The sequence below is a fragment of the Zootoca vivipara genome, chromosome 4 (assembly GCF_963506605.1).
Source record: "Zootoca vivipara chromosome 4, rZooViv1.1, whole genome shotgun sequence".
Taxonomy (NCBI): domain Eukaryota; kingdom Metazoa; phylum Chordata; class Lepidosauria; order Squamata; family Lacertidae; genus Zootoca; species Zootoca vivipara.
Window position 1 is genome coordinate 75530619 of NC_083279.1, and position 13011 is coordinate 75543629.

At 39.6% G+C, this 13011-nt stretch overlaps 1 protein-coding gene across 11 annotated transcripts in view; it reads right to left on the reverse strand.

Moving 5' to 3' along the window:
- The window catches only part of NBEA (neurobeachin), a 354996-nt gene that overhangs the window by 16313 nt on the left and 325672 nt on the right, over window positions 1-13011 (reverse strand). For 8 of the 11 annotated variants that reach the window (XM_060273786.1, XM_035114665.2, XM_060273784.1 and 5 more), the window contains 5 exons: window positions 8152-8241; window positions 5940-6132; window positions 3645-3716; window positions 1206-1361; window positions 949-1119 (listed from right to left, as the gene is read on the reverse strand). In XM_060273786.1, coding sequence (XP_060129769.1) covers window positions 949-1119; window positions 1206-1361; window positions 3645-3716; window positions 5940-6132; window positions 8152-8241 — 682 coding nt within the window. The remainder of the gene's footprint in view (window positions 1-948; window positions 1120-1205; window positions 1362-3644; window positions 3717-5939; window positions 6133-8151; window positions 8242-13011) is intronic. The other 3 variants (XM_035114666.2, XM_035114659.2, XM_035114663.2) reach the window with 1 other exon arrangement.

Below are 13011 nucleotides of genomic sequence, written 5' to 3' on the forward strand. Positions count from 1 at the left end.
TAAGGGCCCTGCAACAAAGGTTGAAATATATTGATTTGGTCTTGAAAGAAAATTACAATCAATGTGATCCCACTAGACTGTGTGCACGAGGGGGACCCCAAGATTTTGACTGCCTAGGGGCCTCCACAGGGTTTAATTTGGCACTGCTGGTGTGATCATGATGGCTGAGGTAGTAAACACTGAAGGGGGGGAATAGAACAAAGCCACAACAGGAGAACAGTCGATGTATTTTCAATAAACCTCTGCAAATAAGTAATATTCATTGCTGGATTTTGCCTGTAAAGTCAAGTGGATGACTCAAATATTTAATTTTACATATATATGTGTGGATTAGAATAATAGAATCATAGAGTTGGAAGAGACCACAAGGGCCATCCAGTCCAACCCTCTGTCAAGCAGGAAACACCATCAAAGCATTCCTGACAGATGGCTGTCAAGCCTCTGCTTAAAGACCTCCAAAGAAGGAGACTCCACCACACTCCTTGGCAGCAAATTCCACTGTATATATACAGTGTATACTATATATAGAGAGTATATATAAAGGAGAAAGATGGAGAAGCTGGGCTGATCTTTGCAGGGGGGAGGGAGTGTAATTATATATATAAAGAGAGAGAGAGAGTTACCGGTATGGGATTCTGCGAAATACAAATCTATATGACATACTTGGGGACAATTTGGAAAAGCTATTTAGGCTCTATAGCTGCTTGCTCTGTTCTTCCCAAAGTGGCAAGCTAGCTGGTATTATGCATATTATTTCTAACTTGCATCATTTCCTACTTGATTTTTAACTTTTTAACAAACATGTAGCCACAATTTATGATTACTATAAAACAGTGCTTACAGAACGTTTACAAAGTTTTACTGTCATTTTACTAAATGTAAAAATTGATGATTAAAGGCAAACACTACATACATGCATACATAAACTACAGAAATTTATGGACTTACTGCTATTTGGATTGTCACCAATGATATGATGTCGGCCACTCCAGTACCACAGCAGTAATGTAGCATCACGAGAGCCAGAGACTATGTAACAGTCTCCGCCGATATAAGATTCTGATCTTGCAAGGCAAGTGACTACATCCCAGTGGCCAAACACAATCTGAGTTAGCTTGCCTACAACAAAGAAATGCTGTGTTACTGATGTTTGTGTTTTAGAGCATTACAAATAGAAATGCAAATAGCTGTAATGCAACGCCTACCTGTTTCTGTGGAATAAACTCGAAAGCTCTTGTCCCAGAAACCACAGATAAGAATGTAGCGATTATCGGCTGTGACCACAAAACAATGAGCATTGATCTGAATGCTTTGATCCACAAGATCTGTGATCTGCCGTTTGTTCACACCAGAGTTATTAGCTGCCGAAAAAGAAAAAAAGCATTTTCACCATTTAATTTTGGGAAGATGGACTTAATGGTGACATGGTTGTCCCAAGCTTTTAGAAATCTGAAACTCATGGAAGTAGAAAGAAACATCATAAAACTGGGAAGGCAAAATGGCCATAGACTCACAACCAACCTCACAACCCAGAAAAGATTAACATGCCTTCAGACCAAATAGTTCCTGATGATGCATGTCTCAGGCTCCAAGGCAGGCAAAAAGACTTCTAGGGCTACTGATCAATCTGTCTCAGAGGAAATTGCTTCCTTATCTCAAAACCCACCCTTAGCTTATTTAGAAAATTTCCCTCTGAGCTACTCCAACCTCTTGCCTCCAGGGCTGGAATCATAAGACAACTAAGTTTATAGTGGCTAAGTTAAAGCATTCTGCAGGCAATTCTAACCATATGAAGGTTTGTAGTCCTTGGCCAAGTGGTAACATGGAAGCTAAGGGCATCATAATGACTGGCTCACTGCATGGCCATAGGGGAGAAAGAAATGATTGTCTTTCCTTCAGGTTAGAACCAGAACATGAGCACTTTTTATGTATCCGCTATGGGGTAAACAGTTGTGTGATTCCACCCCAAATGTGGTAGGTTTTGATTTCCAGATGAAGTGGGATGTGGAGAAGAAACTTTAATTTGTCCAATATAGAAGGCATCCAATAAGGCTTTATAGAATGCAATTTTTTTTCCATTTCCAGCTCATACTGAAATACAGTTTTCCCAGCCCACCCCATCAACTCCTCTAGTGAATTATCCTAAAGTAAAAGAAAATACACCAAGGAAATATGTAAGTATTTATTGTTGGGTCAGATCTGTGCAACTTAGTTCATAAGCTGTGGGAGTAGGGTGATGATCGAGAAAGATTGCTTCATTGATCTGTTGCACATTGTATCTTGCTGACTGGAGAGGTTTCTTCACTGACATCTGCCTTTGTTTTCTTACACCTACATACCTATATGATGGGGTTTCCAACTCAAGCAGTTTATATTTGGTCTGTTTATATGGTCCATTACCCGCCCCTCATTTTAGATGCATATCTTGCCTTAGCTTTAATGATATTAAATACTAGCAATCAGAATGTGGCATGAAAAAGTTGCTTCCTGCCTCACTGCTGCACACGTCAATTCAAATAAAAAGTAGTTTGATTGTCAAACTACAATCAAACTACTGGCGTTCTATGGTCCATGGGATCACGAAGAGTCCGACACGACTAAACGACTAAACAACAACAAGTTTGATTGTCACTACTTATGGCCAGAGTGACTTACATCTGCATAACAATTAACACCCGCTGCTGTGCCAATCTAAAATCACCATCAATTCACTAGGCTAGTGTAACACCTTTAACATAAATTGATGTTATTAATTTCAATTAACAATTATTGTGCCCCATCCTATAAATGTTTTGCCAATTTCACAAATGTGAAATTGTTCATCTTCTAAGAAAATTAGACAGCTTTGTGGACTACACCAAATTATTCAGGATTATAAAATCCAAGCAAACTGTACTGTTTTCTCAAATAGGGTGCATAACCAACAAATGAGATTTGATGCATACTGGAACAAACAAACAATAAATAAATAAATTCTAACTTCAAGTGCACATAGTTGAGATCTAAAATGGCTGTGCCAACCAGGTCAGAGTTCTTGGGCTTATGGCAGCTCAATGTCATTTCAGTATGCAGCAAAATAGATGGGCCACAGATTTAGGGCAGCCTTATTCATGCAACACATAATTAATTTGCAGAGCACACAGTGCGGTGATGACTACTACATTTGATAGATTTAAAGAGGGAATTTAACAGATTCATAGATAGGACTATCACTGACGACTAAAGGGACAGGTGTATGGAACTTGCATATACACTTCTGACACCAGTTGCTAGAGGCAAAGAAGCAGGGATAGCTCTTATTTCTTTGATATTAAAAACTGCAGTTTTTTTCATTCTTTAAAGCCAGGGGTGGACAGTAATTGCTCTCAGAAACAAAGAACACTTCCTTATACTGAGGCAAACAACTGGTCCATCTAGCACAGTATTGCCTGCTCTGACTGGCAGCAGATCTCCAGGGTTTCAAGCAGTAGCTTTTCCTAGAAAAAGGAGGAATTGAACTAGGGACCTTCTGCATGCAAGGCAGATGCTATATGGTCCTTCCCTCCTCCCTGAAGTCTTCTAATTCATTATGAAGCACATTCAATATGTTTTGAACACATCACGTTCTAATAATCAGATACTGTAGTTTATATTCTCTGACATACCAATCAATGGGTCCATTTCAATGGGAAGATGATGAGCTTGATCCAAAGAATATCCTGGGGCTCCCCTGAGGCCTACATAGTAAAGGAGGAAAAAAAGCCAGTGAGGACTGTACAAGTATTATTTTACCTCACTTTAATGGGTCTGTACTGCAGGGTTATAATGTTCCTATTTTTACCTCTTCAGGTTAAAAAGGTGTTATCCTACTTCAAACAGCAAGAAACCAAGGGAAGATGCACAAATATTTCAAAGTAGAAAAATGGACACCATCTTCTGGCCCTGAGCCCACTATGGTCTCCTGTCCATGTCTGAACTCAGCTTGGAGTGCAGACCTTCCAAGTGTCCCTATTTTCCTGATTTAGAGAAGCCATCCTGGTTTCTTACTTGATCCTGGAATGTTCCACTTTTCCTTAGGATATCCCTATTTTTATTGGGGAAATGTTGGAAGGTATGGACTTATCCAACCCCCAAGCCATCTGAAGGCAATCCTGTATACGGAAGGTTTTCTTTAATGTTTAATTGTTATTTTATATATATTGGAAGCTGCCCAGAGTGTCTGGGGCAACCCAGTAAGATGTGTGGGGTATAAATATTAAAATTATCATTATGAAATGGGACATCCCCATTTTCATCGAAACAATGCTAGCGGGTATGGGAGTGCTGATCTAAACTGAAGTTGAGACAGCAGATTATTATAATAAATTGGTAGGATGCCACTCTGTAGAAGAATAAAAAAATTCCTTCAGTAGCACCTTAAAGACCAACTAAGTTTTTATTTTGGTATGAGCTTTCATGTGCATGCACACTTCTTCAGATACACTGAAACAGAAGCCACCAGACCCTTATGTATATTTAGAGGGTGGGGGCGATGGGAATGGGTGATGGGCTGATAGGAGTGGTAAACCTGTTGATGACTGTTAACGACTGTTAATGACTGCAATTGGTCTTGCGGGGGGGGGGGGGGAGAGCAAGGGCTGAGGTGCTAAGGAAAGCTTGATCATGTATAATGAGATAAGAATCCTATGTCTTTGTTCATTCCAGGTGGCTCCATGGTTTTAAGCTTGCTAATGAGTTGCAATTCAGCAACTTCTCTTTCCAGTCTGTTTCTGAATTTTTTCTGTAATAAAACAGCTGCTTTGAGATCTTGTATAGAATGTCCTGGGAGATTGAAGTGTTCTCCTACTGGTTTCTCTGTCTTGTGGTTCCTGGTGTCAGATTTGTGTCCATTTATCCTTTGGCGTAGGGTTTGGCCTGTTTGTCCAATATAGAGAGCTGAAGGGCACTGTTGGCATTTGATGGCATACACAATGTTAGAAGATGAGCAATTAAATAGTCCTGAGATGGATGTTGGATGTTGTTGGGGTCAGTAATGGTGTTACAGCCTGCTCTAGACAGGCACACAATCACTCAAAAAGCATGTCTGGAGTTTGGGGGTCCTTCTGAAACAACTGCTGTTGCTTGAGGCACAGGAGGCCTTGGTGGTGAGGAGTGTCTTAAACCAGCCGAGGCTGGGGGCTCAACTACAACCCTATGTGGATAGGCATAACCCGGCTGCAGTAGTCGATGCTCTGGTAACCTTAAGATTGGATTACTGCAGTGTGCTTTATGCGGGAGTGCCTTTGAAGAAGTTACAGCTAGTGCAGACACGCTATACTGCCAACAAGCTCAGGGTAAATTCATCATGTAACATTGCTTTTGGCACAGCTGCACTGGTTGCCTGTGCATTTCCAAGCCCAATTCAATGTGCCTCTCCAAATATGAACCTTTGGTTGTTATGTGAGGCCCTCCTCTGGGTGGAGACCACTGGAAGGTCTTTTCAGTTGTAGCTCCCTGCTTGTGGAATGCTTTCCCAAGTAAGGTTTGCTTGGTGCCAACATTAACATCCTTTCAGTGCCAGATAAAAGCTTTTCTCCCAGGCATTTGACACATCACAATAAATGTTCTGATGTTTATTGATGAAATGTTTTCTGCTGCTGACATTTCTGCTGTTTTGGTGTGTCTGTGTATGGGTCACTGTTGTGGTTTTATTCAATAAATAAAAAGTCAATAAAGAATAATAAATAAATGTATTGTTTCTGATTTTATGCTAGGCTTTTGGCTCTAAACCATGGACTAGATATAGATAATCCTCGGGGTCCCTTCCAACTCTACAATTCTATGATTATAAGTTTCTTAGAGAGGTTATGTAGTAACAACAACAACAACTGAAGTATAGCAATAGTCCAAATAACATCTATTTGCAACTGAAATAATTCTTTGTGGAAAGTTCAAGACAAACTCTCTTTAGGGAGACATACCTACTGTGTTGTGCCATCTATTCACTGCAAAAAGTCGGCTGCAAGTCACAGTTACCACGGCAGGAATAGTAAGATGCGGAAGCGTGTTGGCTGCCACATGTGTGACAGGAGAATTTGATGGAAATTTGAGAACCATTATTACATCCTGCTGCATCTGATCTTTAAACATAAGTGGACTCTGTGGAAGGAAACACTGTTGAGTAGAAAGGAGAAGAGAGCAGAAGAAAACAGAAGGGATAACACAATTAGTGAAGAGGTCTGAGGGGAAAATAAGGTTAAGCGAATCAGGAAGCATTTGCACATACAGGGGGAACAATGTTATATGCACATCTAAGCTACAAGAACAGGACACCAAAACTAGCAAAGCTATTGCTGGAGCATTACACAAGGGAAAATAGAGAAGAGGTATGGTTAAGGTCCATTGGGTTATCATTACAGGGTGTGAAATGATAAAGTCAGCATTAACAGAAAGAATATCTCAATAGTTACAGCACTTCATATAGTGACAGTGTCAATCAAACAGAAGCACCACTTACATCTTTCATAAGGTTTACATTATATATAATGCAGCGGCTGGAAAACAACTACTTAACAGATTCATAGAAGCAATGGCAACACTGATTTTAATGGCACCCACAGGAAAAAAAACCCTACACATTTTAAGAAGAAATATGGCAGCCCCATGTGCATTATGTGGTAAGTTTGCATGCATGTGTGACTGCTGTTTCAAAAAAATAATAATTTTTTAAATAAAAATTCTAGTGTGCCTCCCCATGCCTATGGAAACCCATGGACATCCCTTAGGCTCTTTGGGTTGGAGGCACATGTATGGATAAATATATAAACAGCTATTTTTGTCTTTGAATAACAAATAAATAAAAGGTTTGAAAACTAAGAGTGATGAGGAGAACACTGCTAATGAATTTTGTTTTCAGAAGCATTATGCATTCTAAGTTGTCATCTAGGATTTTTAACAATCTTGTCCTTAATCTAACAATGTAAACTGCTTTTTATATTATATTAAAGATTTCAGACAGCCTTGATGACTTTTTAACCACCTTCAATTTTAATCTGAAGATTGCCACTTGTCCAGTTTTAATTTTAATTTGTTTGAATTGTGGGATATATCTTAATTTATTGATTGCTTGTTTCATGCATTCTCTTACTTGTATGATGTTAGCTGCTCTGAGCCCGGCTTTGGCCGGGAAGGGAAAGATATAAATAAAATTTATTATTATTACAGTCATACGTCGGGTTGCGTACATGATCCGTGTGTGAGGCACGTTCGCAACCTGCAGCGTTCATAGCCTGAAGCGCCGCGTCTGCGCACGTGCGTGACGTGATTCGGCACTTCTGTGCATGCGCCAAAACCTGGAAGTAACTCGTTCTGGTACTTCCAGGTTCGGCGCTGTCTGCAATCTGAAAATGTGCAACTGACTGTATTATTATTATTATTATTATTATTATTATTATTATTATTATTAAAATGGAGAAAGTTCAGTCCCGCCAAAATTATTACTTATACTATGTTTCCTCTAAGTTTTTTTTAAAAAAACCCATAAAAAACACCATACTTGGAACTTATTGAAACTTTATTTTTAAAAATCCTGATAGTTATGATGTTCCAAACCAAGAGGGAAAATATAAACAGATCTCATTGTTTCCAGTTTTAGCTGAATAATGGATTTTTTCTTCTTCTGGAATAAATACACAAAAGAATGGATAGGAATGATTTGGGAGTTCAAACTGAAGTTAAAAGTGCACACTGTGTCCTCTCCAGAGAGTGGGCTGGAGGTTTCCCACATGATTTGAACTACAATTCCTCACTTCTGACAAGTAGCCAGTGTTCATAAATCACATAAATCATTTCCTAATGCTGCATTCTCTTCTTGCAATATGATCCCCACCATAAGAAAATCTTCTAGGCTTTTTTATTTTGTACAATAGTATTCATCAAATACATATTCATGATGATAGGGACTTGTTAAAAGAAAACCAAGGAATTGGGGGAAACAAAATCCGTGACTGTCAAGCCACAAATTTACCATTATACTATAATCATGCAATTTATCTGCACAGAGTAAAACATACAGTGTTTGTGGGGAACTCAGGGCACATAAAGAGAAAGTGTTACTTAAATTGGTATTTTATGACCTATAAAGGATCCTCAGATTCAGAGGAAATAAATTCCCAACAAGCAGTTATATCTCACCAGGTGCATGGCAGAGCTCCGAGGCGGATGTGGCTCAATAAGCAACTGAGATGGCGTCTGTCCAAAGTTCTGTATCTGTGCCTCCATGGCCTGCAGGGAAAGGAGAGTGATTGTCATAATCAATATGCATCAAAGAGATAGGTCAACACACTCCTTGACAATGCAAGCATATCCCAAGTCAGCCATGAAAAAAGTCCAGAAAATTCACCGGGTGCTCTTCTCCCAGGCTGCAGACTCATCCAAGTGTTAGTATTTTGTAGACAAGCTTTGCTTCTCCTTTCAAGCATGCTTCAGTTAACCAACTAACCATTCCTATTTCAAGTAGCTGGAAATGCATGTGAAAATGTTAACCTGTGAGGACATGCAGTTAAGGTCTTGTGAGATTTCTCTGCACTAAATACAGACAGCATGTATACCTTAATAAAGTCCTTTGTAAGGAGGAAAGTATGAGGATCCCTAATAAAATAAGCTTCTGGAATCTTAAATGAAAAAAAGAAAATGTGAAAAAATTTTTTGGGGGGAAAAACACAAATCTAAAAAAAAAATACAACAATTTACAACAAACCAACAATTACAAATGATTCATATATCAACAACAGGGCATAAGTGTGGAAGATAAAGTATTCTACGAAAACTATTTAACGTGACATGCTTATATGAGTAATTTTGGTGTGCTTTCTTCTCACTAAGTGCATGCTTTTTTAACTAAGAATATTTAGCTGTGCCCATGATTTGGTCCACATTGTTATAAAATTTATTTTATAAATTAAAAGGAGCAATTTAAAGCAGGAATAGAACTTGTCCTTCAGACAGAAATGTATCATATTTATTCTAGAACAAAACCCAGAAAACTGATCTTAAATAATTTTTTATATTGGCCATTCCCATTTGGCTTCAGACTTTGATTTAGTAGCAAAACACCCAGGGATTTGAAGTGTGATGCCATCAATATGCTGATGACCCTCAGCCTTCTCTCTCTCTCTCTCCCCCCCCCCATTTCACATGAATCGGAAGAGGCTGTGCAGGAGCTACACTGGTGCTTGGAGGCTATTATGGACTGGATGAAGGCCAATAAATTAAGCCTGAAAATAGAGAGGTGCTGTGGGTGAGTAGTTCCTTTATTTGGATTAGGGAAATGACCTGTTTTGGGTGGGGTTGCATTTGCCCCGAAGGATCAGGTATGTGGCTTAGGGGTACTACTTCCTTGATTCTAATCTGGTACTTGAGGCTAAGGTAGCTTCAGTGGCAAGCTACACCTGGTTCTCCACCTAAAGCCGGATATGGCTTCAGATACTCATGCTCTAATAACCTCCCTATTGGACTCCAATAAGTGCTCTATGTGGGGCTAGCCTTGAAAATGGTCCAGGAGATGCAGTTGGTGCAAAATATAGGACAATGTGCCACCGCTTCTTAAAGCATTGTGGTGGCTGCTGGTCAGCTATTGGGCTAAATTAAAGGCTTAGGTAAAGATAAAGGTAAAGGGACCCCTGACCATTAGGTCCAGTCGTGACCGACTCTGGGGTTGCGGCACTCATCTCGCGTTATTGGCTGAGGGAGCCGGCGTACAGCTTCCAGGTCATGTGGCCAGCATGACAAAGCCGCTTCTGGAGAACCAGAACAGCACATGGAAACACCGTTTAGCTTCTTAGTGTTTTTAAATGTCAGGTGTAACTTCAGCCTGAACACAGCAGAGTTTGTGCAGGTTTTTTCGGAAGCTTCTGGCGGTAACTTAAATGACTAGACGTCTGAACACAGAATAAACTATATACAGGATTTATTAAAATAAAAGAAAATCCAGAGTTTCTATGTACAGCTTTAGAACTCAAAAATAAAGTTAAATAAATCCTTTCCTCTCTGTCCCTCTCTCTCACACACACACACAACTGATACAGCACCTCTCCTCCTACACTGACCACACTCACCACACCACACACTGTGCTAGCTTTCACTGATAACAGGTCTCTGTGCTGATCATCAACCAATGAGAGCGCAGTTACTATGGCAGAAGTAGACCTTGGCTTTCTGCCCAGTGTTAATTGCTTGTCCTAGAGTTGATTGTGTGAAGAAGCAATCTGATGGTTTCTCATGCTACCAATTTTGCAAAACCCGAACATAGCTTCCCGCTGTATCTACTTGCACTTTGATGTGCTTTTGAACTGCTAGGTTGGCAGGAGCTGGGACCGAGCAACGGGAGCTCACCCCGTCGCGGAGATTTGAACCGCCGACCTTCTGATCGGCAAGCCCTAGGCTTTGTGGTTTAACCCACAGTGCCACCCATGTCCCTAAAGGCTTTGGTACTGAAGCACAAAGCCCTGAATGGCTAGGGGCTGGAGTACTTAAAGGATTGCCTATTGCAATACTTACTATGAGATCAGTGGGGGAGGCCTTGCTGGTGGCACTGTCAATGAACAAGGAAAAGCTTTCTCCATGGCTGTTGCAGGGCCAAGAAACACTAGGGAGGGGGACTCTTAAAATAATGTTAAATTCAGGATCAGTGGGACCCCACATTTGCCTAAATGCCAGTTGCTGATGCTGGGCTCTCCTCTTCCTCTTCCTCCTCCTCCTCCTCCTCCTCCTCCTCCAAGTCACTGGTTGTTTTTTAACACCAATGGTTCCAATTAACAACCTGCATATGTTGAATATAGAAAACTAGATGTGCTCTTTTTGTCCTTGTGTAGTAGGATCCATTCCTTCTGTACTGTGTGTGTTGTGCTAGCATTGGATTCAGCCTTTTACCACCCCTCATTACATCTACTGGGGAAGTCAAACCCTGATACAACAATATATTCTCCAGAACTTAAATAACTTAAATTATTAAAAAAAATATTTTTCAGAAACTTCTTTTTTAGACATCAGCATTTTATCATGCACATTCCTGTGGAACTAGACTGCTCCCCCCTCTCCGTGTTAAATATTTAATCATAAGAGTGTGTGAGGAATAATACAAATGTTTAATGCCAAACAATGTCTGTTGAGGATGCAAAGGTTTCCAGAAAAAGCTCTTGATAAACAATTCAAGCAAATAACCCTTATTTTCAGTAGTCTGACAACATTAAGGCAATTTTCTTGTGCTTTTAAAGCATCATTTTGAAATAAAAATGTTATATTGAGTATCTATATTAATCATGGACATTCATCTGCCACTTTTTATAGTAATGGCTTAAATAATGTTTTCTTTTGCAGATGCAGCAGAGAAATGAATTAAATCTTGCAAAGTGCTGCTGGGCTTTAATTTACACATTTGCTTTCAAGTTGACCAGTCTTTGGCAAATTCTGATTATACAGCTACAACTTCAGTTTACACCAATGCTATTGATTTTGCCTTCCTCTTCAAACAGATTTATGTTAACAAAGAGGAAGGTTGAAAACAGCAGTAACTTCTAAATAAGATGGGTTCTTTAGATTATAAGAGATGGGCACTTAAATTTATTCTGTCAAAGGCAACCATTATTTTACAGCTAAATACATCTTATTTAGTATGTACTCAGTGGCTTTTTACCGCCTGATTTTCTATACAGAGGAGTCAGTGGTAACCCTCTAATTTTCAATACCCACATAGGCTGCAAATCAGGGATAGCTATCAGCTTCTACTTGCAAAGCTATTATATGCTAAATATAAAGATAGCATCAGATATTACTGTTTATGTTGGTCCATCTATTATTATCTATTACAGGTCTCAAAATACTTTTGAGTTAACATTCTTAAGGAAGGGAAAATGCCAGAGAGAGGTGATCTCAAGTTTACATATACCAGTCAAATTAGACAAATACAAATTTCTTCCAATTCCTACATGGACTGGACACAGAGAAGGTATTTGTAATTCAGAAGGAAATTGTCCCCTAAAGCTACACTAATTAATTAAAGACCAGATACTCCCATAGCTTTGTGATCTTAAAAGTAAACTAACATACATCTTTAGTACAGGTATCGTTGACATTTCAAGTCACAATCAAGAGTTTTTTCACACGCTTAAATTGGTTTTGTTACATGTCTGATTGCTGTTAACACTGTTAGACCACGTCTTTGACACCTAAAATATAGCTATTGTAATAATCTTTGGCCATGTTTACACATGATAATGATTCCAGAGCCCTTTTATTGTCCATTATTACATAGAATTGGCTAAAGGAAACATTATAGATGCAATCATTTTTGAACCTACTTGATATGTGAAATCAAAAACATATGCTATGCTAACACATTATGGGTTGGGTCCTGACTAAGTTAATTGCTCCTAAATTTCATGGAAATCTGTGACCAAGTAAGTCCCATTGCCTTAAATCAGGCATCCCTAAACCTCGCCCCTCCAGATGTTTTGGACTACAATTCCCATCTTCCCTGACCACTGGTCCTGTTAGCTAGAGATCATGGGAGTTGTCGCCCAAAACATCTGGAGGGCCACAGTTTGGGAATGCCTGCCTTAAATGGAAATGAAGGCTGCATACACACCATTTAAAGCACATGGCTTCCCCCAAAGAATCATGGGAACAGTAGTTTACCCCCTGCAGAGATATAATTCCCAGCAGTTCCCAGGGTTCTGTGGGGGAAATCATGTGCTCTAAATATGTGGTATGTACAAGCACTTTAGTCTGGCTCATTTAGACATTTAGACATAGGCATGTCTTTTGGTATACATATAAATTAATCTACAACGAGAATGAACGGCAACTCCCATAAACCTTGACCATCAGCCATGCTGGTTGAGGCTGATGGGAGTCCACTCTGCTCCACTGGTATGTCTTACAAATATGGGCGTTTGTCACTTATACATGTCATTTTGGGGGCTGGTTTCTTTCTCCTTTCTTTTTCCATCTGCCAAGTGTATTATCAGGGCAAAATCCCACTTAACAAACCCTCAT